The 10,477-nt window shown below is 41.3% G+C and overlaps 1 gene segment (V, D, J or C); it reads left to right on the top strand.

The window, feature by feature from the left end:
• The first annotated feature begins 2,889 nt into the window (after nucleotides 1-2,889).
• On the top strand, nucleotides 2,890-10,477 carry LOC100999950. The segment is given in 2 exon segments: nucleotides 9,700-9,965; nucleotides 10,069-10,477. Coding segments are annotated over 2 exon segments (447 nt in total).

Genomic DNA, 10,477 nt, shown 5'->3' with positions numbered 1-10,477 from the left:
TTGTGCCTGAAATATATTGAGTTTGCCACATTGATCCATTAAATGATGCTATATAGTTAGAATAAATTTAAAAAATTTTTTGTTTTATAGTATGGGATACAAGTTTTTTAAGAAAGTAAATTAATACAGAAGTACATGAATGATTACTCAATATGACATTTGTATCTTAGTTCAGCATTTGAGCATAATTTTATACTCAAATAACTTATAAGTGGAAGACTAATCACACTCTAACTTTCCTGATTTTTAATAATTTTGCTAGCTTCATAAGTTAGAAAAATAATCACAAAATTTCTCTTTCTATTTTACATAACATAGATCAAATTTAAAATAGTAACATTTTGTGTTTATTTTATACTACAGTTTTTGTCTGTGATAAACTAGATGATCTCTCAACCACTTAGAGAAGTTCACGCTGACTTTTATATACATTTTGTTTCAATATAAATTCTTGCCATGAATCAAAAGTACCTTCAAGAGAAAATGATTTGAACTAAACAACTCATATGATTTGGAAACACTTTTATTGTAAGCCTTTAATCTAAACTTTCTGACTCAAACAGAAAGAGATTTTTAACAGTCCACTCCATTATTATTTCTACTGGGTCCCTATCTTAAAATTGAGAATATATATTCCCCAAAGTAAAATGTATACATATAGAAAGTACATATTTATCTTTAGAAAGCATTCTTCCTTGATACTTTTCTAGGGCTTCTTTTAGACTAAATGCAGGCAATGATTTGTTTTTAATTTGGTGACAATATCTATTAAACCGATATCTGAATTATTATAAAATACATTTTCTCTGTATTAAAATATCTATCTTTATTTTCTATGAGAGTTCTACTAAAACTATTAAGACAATTAGAATGGATTATTGTTTCATAGTACAAATTTGCATTTAGGAAAGAAAGGAAAACTAAAAGTGTTGACATTTGACTCTATTTTTGTTGTTGTGGTTGTTGTCGTTGTTGTTGTTCGAGTCAGGGTCTTGCTCTTGCTCTGCTGCCCAGGGTGGAATGCAGTGTTGAATCATCGCTCAACAGTCTCCAACTGCTGGGCTCAAGCCATCCTCCCACCTCAGCCTCCTCTACAGCTGTGACTACAGGCAGGTGCTCACTACTCAGCCTGGATAAATTTTTGTATTTTCTGTAGAGATGGGATTTTGCTATGTTGCCCAAGCTGGTGTCCAACTCCTGGGCTCAAGCGATCCACCCGCCTTGGCCTCACAAAATGTTGGGAATACAGCTGTGTCCGGGAGACTTTTTTTATTGTTTTTTAAATTATTTTTCTTGCAAAGTAGGTGATACCATTTGACCCAGCAATCCCGTTACGGGGTATATACCCAAAGGATTTTAAATCATTCTACTATGAAGACATATGTATACATATGTTTATTGCAGTACTCTTAACAATAGCAAAGACTTGGAACCAACCCAAATGCCCATAAGGATAGACTGGATTAAGAAAATATGGCACATATACACCATGGAATACTATGCAGCCATAAAAAAGGATGCGTTCATGTCCTTTCCAGGGACATGGATGAAGCTGGAAACTATCATTCTCAGCAACCTAACACAGGAACAGAAAACCAAACACCACATGCTCTCGCTCATAAGTGGCAGTTGAACAATGAGAACCTGTGAACACGGGGAGGGAAACATCACACACCGGGGCTTGTTGGGGGGTGAGGGGCTAGGGGAGGGATGGCATTAGGAGAAATACCTAATGTGGATGATGGGTTGACGGGTGCAGCCAACCACCATGGCACCTGTATACCCATGTATCCCAGAACTTAAAGTATAATGATAATAATAATAAAAGATCCTGCAAAAAGTACCAAAACATGTGTGACAGTAGGGAAAGAAGTCTGAGTGGAATCTGCCTCTGATTCCAGGACACTTCACCTTGTATGAGTGGTGACGTTCTACTGATTGAGTCAGGGCCTTATTTCAACCTTCACACAGCAGGGGCTGCACACAAAGTAGCAGGGAAGAAGGACCTGTCACCTTATCTGCTCTGCGCTGTTACCACATCCCCACTAAAAAGAAACCTTACATTTGTTTATTAAAATGTGCTTCTCTGTGCATGGAAGAAAAAGAAAAAAATTAAAATCTAACATGTATGTGCATATTGGTAGGGGCTTCACAGTAGTCACTCACTGCTTAGAAAGTGTCTCTCTTTAAACTTTCATCACTTTATTTCCTTTGAACGTTTGCCTTCAATTAGTAAATTAATTATTTATAAAATTTTTGTTGGTACATAGTAGGTGTATATATTTACCAGTTCCATGAGATGTTTTCATACAATATGAAATAGGCACATGATGGAGAATGAGGTGTCCATCCCCTCAATCTTTTATTCTTTGAAATACAAAAAAATCCAATTACATTCTTTAAATTTCTTTAAAATATACCATTAAGTTATTATTGACTATAGGCACCTATTGTGCTTTCAAAAAGTAGGTCTTATTAGTGTTGACCCAGTAGTGGATTTGCTGGGTAAAATGCTACCTCTGTTTTATGTTCTTTGAGAAATCTCCACTCTGCTTCCCAAAGTGGCAAGACTAATTTTCCATGTGTGGTTTACTTCCACATCTGTACATGAAGAAACATTGATTCCAACAAAATGTAATTTACACAAATAAGTAAAACTAAAATAGTGTAATCAGTTCAAAGTGCTTATCACAGCAAAATTTTTATAATAAGACAATATCTTTTCCAAATACCATCATTGTCACTAAACTCCTGCAAGGCACAGTCACCTTATCTGGACCCGTCTTCTCCTCAGGCGTCCCACCCCAGAGCTTCCTATATAGTAGGAGACATGCAAATAGGGTCCTCCCTCTGCTGATAAAACCAGCCCAGCCCTGACCCTGCAGCTCTGGGAGAGGAGCTCAGCCCTGGGATTCTCAGGAGTTTCCACTTGGTGATCAGCACTGAACACAGACCACCAACCATGGAGTTTGGGCTGAGCTGGGTTTTCCTTCTTGTTGCTATTTTAAAAGGTAATTCAATGTTATCTCAATAACTAGAGATGTTGAGTGTGAGTGGACATGAGTGAGAGAAACAGTGGATATTTGTGGCAGTTTCCGACCTTGGTGTCTCTTTGTTTGCAGACGTCAAGTGTGAGGCGCAGCTGATGGAATCTGGCGGAGGCTTGGTCCAGCCTGGGGGGTCCCTGAGACTCTCCTGTGCAGCCTCTGGATTCACCTTCAGTGACCACTACATGCAGTGGGTCCGCCAGGCTCCAGGGAAGGGGCTGGAGTGGGTAGGTTTCATTAGAAACAAAGCTAATGGTGAGACAACAGACTACGCTGCATCTGTGAAAGGCAGAGTCACTATCTCCAGAGATGATTCGAAAAGCATCACCTATCTGCAAATGAACAACCTGAAAACCGAGGACACGGCCGTGTATTACTGTGCGAGGAACACAGTGAGGGGAGATCAGTGTGAGCCCAGACGCAAACCTCCCTGCAGGGGCGCGCGCGGCCACCAGGGGGCTCTCGGGACCCACTGCGGACAGGACCAGTCCCAGGAGCAGGTGCAGGGGGAGGTTTCCTTTCTCCTCAGCTGGAAAAAAAGTTAGGTTTGTATTTGCAGAACTCTGGAGCATTCTAGGCTGTGTTATTTTATTACTTGTATTTATTATAAATTTATTATTAAATTGTAGGAATTACTAAAATTCTGTATATATGTATCGTTTAAGTATATACATTCAAGAAATAAACATTCCTAATTATTTTCACTGATTCTTGCAGAGTTTTAGTAACATTTGTTGACATCAGCAACTATATAGCTATAGGGACATAAATTTATACTCATTGTGGTCTAAGTTAAGTCCAGTGAGGCCATTGGTGCCTCCCACAGCACAGTTGTCCATCAGGGATCTCCCATGTGTCCCAGCAGCAGCCACGCCTCAGTATCTCCACTGTGCACAGCCATTGTCTGGGAGGAGCTCCCAGGATGGCTGTCTTCGGCACACACCAGGTGACGGGTGTCAGAGTGCCGTGCAGCAGCTGCCTGCCTGGTCTATTGGGCTCCCTGATGTTGGAGGGATGGGAGGTGCATTCTCAGGGCCAGCACCCTTTTTATGAATTTTTATATAAAAACCATGATTTTACTTCATTTTCTCAGATGACATAGATAATTAAGAAGAGAATCTGCAAAGAAATTGTAATTGTCAACTTTACCCCAAATTTATTGTTTCTTAATTATGTATAAGATCCAGACATATTATTGCCTTCCTCATGAGAAATTGTTCTATTTAAACTGAAATCAGTTTTTTCTCATATTCTTTGTTTTCTGCCCAAGTACAGAGATCTTGATTAAAGTAAGTTTGGTTCTTTCCACATACTAACCCTCACCTCCCCCAGAGAAAGAGCAGAGATTTTCCTCACTCTGAGTCTGAGGGAGGAGCTGTTCCTGTACAACTCAGAGCCTGCAGAGACCCCCAGGTACAGCTTCAGTGAGTCAGGTATTTCTCCATGTGGGTGACCTCCACTGCCAGTGATTGCTGCTCATGTCTAATTGTGGGTTCAGAATTAGGACACCCTTTAGGTGATCACATCTCAATCCTATTCTGAAAATCACAATTATCATAGACAGAGATAGTTCAATGCCCATTCTCCTGACATAAGTTTATCTTTATTATTTGGTTCCAGGTATGGAGAAAAAATGTGACAATAAATTTGTCTGAATCTAACCTCACAGTCCACTGCATTACTCTAGGAGACCCACAAATTGAACACAAATGAGTTCTTTATTCTCGTAAAAATGTATGTATTTGGGAATTTCAATGTGTTCTCCAGAACTTGTACATGCAACCAACTGTGTTTCTCAGTGCAGGCTTGGCCTGGTGAAGCCCTCACAGACCCTCTCCCTCACCTGTGCTGTCTCTGGATTTCCCATCATAACGAGTGCTTCCTGCTGGAGCTGGATCCATCAGCCCCCCGTGGGAGGTACTGGAGTGGGTCAGGTGCACAGATCATAAAGGGAGCACACGTTACCACCCACTCCTCAAGAGTCCAGTCACCAACCCCAGATCCATATCCATAAATTAGTTCTTCCAACAGCTGAGCTACGTGAGCAACAAGCACATAGCCGTGTATTTTTAAGACAAGACACAGTGAGGGAACCACAGTGTGAGCTCACACCCAAACCTCCCTGTAGAGGTGCATAGGACAGCCGGGCTTGCTCAGGACCCCAGAGTCCCTCAGGAAACCAGGGGACACTCAAGACCATTGTAGAGGCACTCAGGTCAGCCGGGGGCTCTCCGGAACCACCGAGGAAAATCAGGACACCAGAGGGTGCTCTGTACAGCAGGATGACTGTTGTCCTGGAGTAGTGAGCCTTAAGTCCTCAGCAGTCATGCATCAAAAAGTAGTGTGACAACTTATTCTACGTAGCAAGAATAAAAATAACGAATAAGAAAGAAGATAAGGGTTCAGTATGGGTGGACAACACCGAGGTCTACAGAAATGAGATGACTTTATAAATATAAGCAAAGAATAATGAGAAAAAGAAGGAGGGGATGGGGAATTAGACAGGGTCCTGGTCTAATGTCTTGGGTAGAAGCTTCTCACAATCAAGGACTATCAGCTTATTCTGCAGGTCTTAGGTCAGCTATCTGCTTAAAAACATCAGAAACGCCAGAGAATCTATGAGGGTGCTCAGTTTAACATTTCCTATTTGAGTAGCTTTACAGCTGCGTAAAATTCTTTTTTTTTAAATTTTTTTATTTTTTATTTTTTATTTTTTGAGACGGAGTATCGCTCTGTCGCCCAGGCTGGAGTGCAGTGGCCGGATCTCAGCTCACTGCAAGCTCCGCCTCCCGGGTTCACGCCATTCTCCGGCCTCAGCCTCCCGAGTAGCTGGGACTACAGGCGCCCGCCACCTCGCCCGGCTAGTTTTTTGTATTTCTTAATAGAGACGGGGTTTCACCCTGTTAGCCAGGATGGTCTCGATCTCCTGACCTCATGATCCGCCCGTCTCGGCCTCCCAAAGTGCTGGGATTACAGGCTTGAGCCACCGCGCCCGGCCAAAATTCTTTATTGATTCTTTTTAATTTGTTTTTAGAGACCGGCTCTCACCCTGTTGCACAAAGAACAGTTGTGTGATCATAGCTCACTGTAATTTTGAACTCCTGACTCACATAATCTTCCCATCTTAGCTTCCTGAGTATCTCCAAGTAGGTGGGCATGCCACCCCTACCCTCCTTATTTTTTAAACGTTTTTTCATAGAAATAGCGTCTCTTTATGCTGCCCAGGCTGGCTGCGATTGCCAGGTCTCATGGGGTTTCCCTCACTTTGCTTCTGAAAGTGGTGTGATTATACGGATGATCCACTGCATCTGGCCTGCATTGAGTCTTTAGTTGTAAAACATGAACCCAATAATTAACTGCCTGAATGTTTTCTGCAGTGAGTTATTTAAAAGTATCTGATAAGATTCCTTCCAATATGATTCAAGAGCAGTATTTTCTGCAGATGTTCCTTCCAGTTTCCTTGCTGAAGATCACAAGAGTCTGTGGAAAAGATGTAGTAAAAAGGCCACCTCAAACTCTTCATGATTGGAGTGGATATCACACAGGAATCACTTTCAGTATTTTGTAACACATGCATGCAATGGAGCAAACATGATCTCTGGGGGTAAAGTCTATAAACGGATGGGCCTTTTAGCTGCCAAGTCATAGGGTAATAACTGATGCACCCTGAGGAGTGGACCATGATTCCATAGTGCCAGTGGGAGAACCTTTGGCCAAGGGAGTTTTACATTTTATACAGATTTGATAATTTTAATATAGAGATGCCATTTTTTAAACATTCCCACAAGATTGTGAGTGGGGTTGATTCTGTCTTATATGAACAATGACAATGCCCTCCATGATTAGATAATATTATAAACTAGGCCGAGCTAGCGTGTTTGCTGTATTGAATCACTGTATATTTTTTAGCTCTATGTTAGCTTTTTGTTTGCCTGTTAGCATTTGCTTGAACATGATATTTATCAGCTTGAAATTCTCTCAGCCCCAAGAAGGGGCTAGATTTTCTTTTATACTTTGGATTAGAGAGGGGAGGGGGGATTCTAGCTGTAGCAATCTTACAGAAGTAAAACAGATAAAAAGTTAAAAAGACAAATGGTCACAGGAAAACAAACAATTCCGGGTGCAGGGGCTTTGAATTCATCACAAGGTGACAGGTGTGGGGGCTCTGAGGGACACAAATGTAGGGGCTTTATGGTGCTATCTCCCTAGCGAATTCCTGGGAACTGTGGACATTGCTTGCCACAGTACCTGATCAGTTAATGGGACTCTGATGTGCTGAGAGTCAGCTTACACAAGTTAACTCCTTGAGGAAGGAGGTGGGTAAGGAGTCCTTGATGTCTTGCAAATGAAGGAGCCAAATGGAGTCTGTCAGGTTTTCTCAGCTAAGGGAGAGTCTATTCATATTAAAACAAGGTTAGGTAGCTAAGGGAGAGTCTATTCATGTTAAAACAAGGTTAGGTATTACAACTACTTTATCAGAGACAAAGACAACTTTAACAATTTTCACTGCAGGCATGTCTAGGAAAGCCCCTGTGCACAATGACCTTGGTGCGTTGGAGATTCTATGGGGACCCTCTCCTGTCTGCCTAGGAGAATACTCTGCCTCCTACCTCTATCATTTTCCTCTTTGAAGAAGTACGTCTAACTGTCCTTAGAATACAGCGAAAGACCAGTCTTAACTGCTTCCAGCTGATGGGGTATGCTGTTTGGGGAAGATCTCTTGGAGGCCTATCTAAGTGACCCCAGGAAAAGGGAGCCATTATCCCAGGCTTCAGTTGCATGACTATTTGGAATTTAATGGTTTCAAAATGAGAAGAGACAAATCGGGTTATTAGAAGACATGTATCAGAACGAAACAAGTTGGTAAAGAGTTTGAAAAACAATTCCAAGGCTGCTGACATGCCCAGATAACTGGTGACTGTAGTTATGCCTGCTGAAACGTGGGTGCATGGGGCTTGGCTTTTTTGATAGCTCCGTGGGATTTATTTTCCCAAAGAAACCGCCAGGTTAGGGGCACCCTATTTATTCCCATCATCAGGCATGATTTGAAGGATAATTGCTTAGAATTAAAATATTGATCCAGATTTTTTATATTCCCCATCGTTTTTTGTTTCTCCTGGGCTATAGCCAGAGATCACTGACTGCCCCTCAGGAATAAGCAGAGTTACTCTAAAATGCAGGCAAATGCTTAAACAACTGAGGAGATTAGAGTTTAAAGACAAGTGTGTGATATGTTTTGAAATACAACGTTTCTCCTTCCAGTTTTGGTTTTTGTTAGAAGCAAATAATGATAAGACTGAGTTGTTTGCAAAATAAACTTTAGTCTTAAACTTGGCCTGTTTATTTGCATGAAGTGCAGCAGGAATATTAATAATAATTCTGTGGAAAATTCTTCAAGCACTAGCAGCTTCAAAGTCTAACACTAAGAGCATATGCATCCTCAAGCAACTCACTGAATATTTCCAAGCCAGCCTGTTCCAGTCTTAGATGCCATCCAGTGATATCTGCCCCAGGTACACTAACATATGGTCCTGGTCCTCTCTGCAGCCTCCTCTCGCCTCAGATTTCAGGTTGTGTTTATTGTTTGCTTTCTCTCTGATTTCAACTCAGATACGTTGAAGATTTTTTTTTTCTTTATTTGTAGTTTTTCATGTTTGTTGTTAATGAGATCAGGATAATATCGTAGTTTACTCATTTTTACATTCCCTTGCTGAGGAGCTGCTTTTCTCTATAAAATCCATTAACTGAGAAAACAAATCACCTTTTGTTACTGGTGAACAATTAAATAGTTTGGCACATATTTATGTACTGGAATCTAATGCAGCTTGAAATCAAGGCATGCCTCAATCATAAAAAACGTGGCTAAATTCTCAAGGAATTGTGCTGAGTGAAAGAAACTAAGGAATTAAGAGTAAATTTTATATGATTCACTTGTAGAAATTTTAGAAGATGACACTATTAAAAATTAACATGAAGAAGATTTAAATTTTTCCGAGAATATGGTGTTGGGAGTAATGGGGATGTGAGTTAAATTTGAGAGGAATAAGAAAAGATTTAGGGATTAATTTAATTATTCAAGACTTGATTGAATTGCTGAGTGAATTGTTGCAAACATAGGTCTACATTTTTCAAATCATTCACTATAAATTTGAATTAATTATTTATTTATTACACTTGAATAAAGCAATAACAAACTGGTGAAATAATATTTGACTAAAATGGAGCAATAAATAGATCAACATTAACACAAAGAATATGACTGAATTCTGAAAACATACACATGAAATGTGATTCACTCTACATATTTAGGTAAATTACAGAAAGCTGTCATAGCAGATGGGGAATCCTGCAGTCTTCACTAGGCCTGGTCCACGCTGCCCTGGAGTTGTCTCAGGAGAGCAGCCAGCCTCCTCTGGTGAATAGAGCACAGGCCCAGATAATAGGACTAATTTTTTTTAGATGTGTAATCTTAGACACACTGCACAACTGCTGTGTTCTCTATGTAAATTATCTTCTGTAAAATATAACATTGAAACCTGCATTAAATATATAGTGTAAATATGTAAAAATAAAATCAGATTATGAGAGCTAAATGTTAATCAAGGCACAATCACATAATATAAAATTATATTTTCCTGAATGATGAAATTACTACCAGTCTCCCCCAGGTCACTTTATCTGCAGTGAGCCCGGCCTCTCCTCAGATGTCCCACCCCAGAGCTTGCTATATAGTGGGGGACATGCAAATAGGGCCCTCCCTCTGCTGATGAAAACCAGCCCAGCCCTGACCCTGCAGCTCTGGGAGAGGAGCCCAGCACTGGAAGTCCACAGTGTTCCATTCGGTGATCAGCACTGAACACAGAGGACTCACCATGGAGTTTGGGCTGAGCTGGGTTTTCCTTGTTGCTATTTTAAGAGGTGATTCATGGAGAAATAGAGAGATTGAGTGGGAGTGGACATGAGTGAGAGAAACAGTGGATATGTGTGGCAGTTTCTGACCTTGGTGTCTCTGTGTTTGCAGGTGTCCAGTGTGAGGTGCAGCTGGTGGAGTCTGGAGGAGGCTTGGTCCAGCCTGGGGGGTCCCTGAGACTCTCCTGTGCAGCCTCTGGATTCACCTTCAGTAGCTATGACATGAGCTGGGTCCGCCAGGCTCCAGGGAAGGCGCTGGAGTGGGTGGCAGTTATATGGTATGATGGAAGTCAGAAATACTACGCAGACTCTGTGAAGGACCGATTCACCATCTCCAGAGACAATTCCAAGAACATGCTATATCTTCAAATGAACAACCTGAGATTGGAGGACACGGCCGTGTATTACTGTGCGAGAGACACAGTGAGGGGAGGTCGTTGTGAGCCCAGACACAAACCTCCCTGCAGGAACGCGGGGGGAAATCAGCGGCAGGGGGCGCTCGGGACCCACTGATCAGAGTC

This window comes from Papio anubis, unplaced genomic scaffold (genome assembly GCF_008728515.1).
Source record: "Papio anubis isolate 15944 unplaced genomic scaffold, Panubis1.0 scaffold1532, whole genome shotgun sequence".
NCBI classification, from domain to species: domain Eukaryota; kingdom Metazoa; phylum Chordata; class Mammalia; order Primates; family Cercopithecidae; genus Papio; species Papio anubis.
Note: the sequence above shows the minus strand (reverse complement) of the source record. Positions and strands in the feature narration are given on the sequence as shown.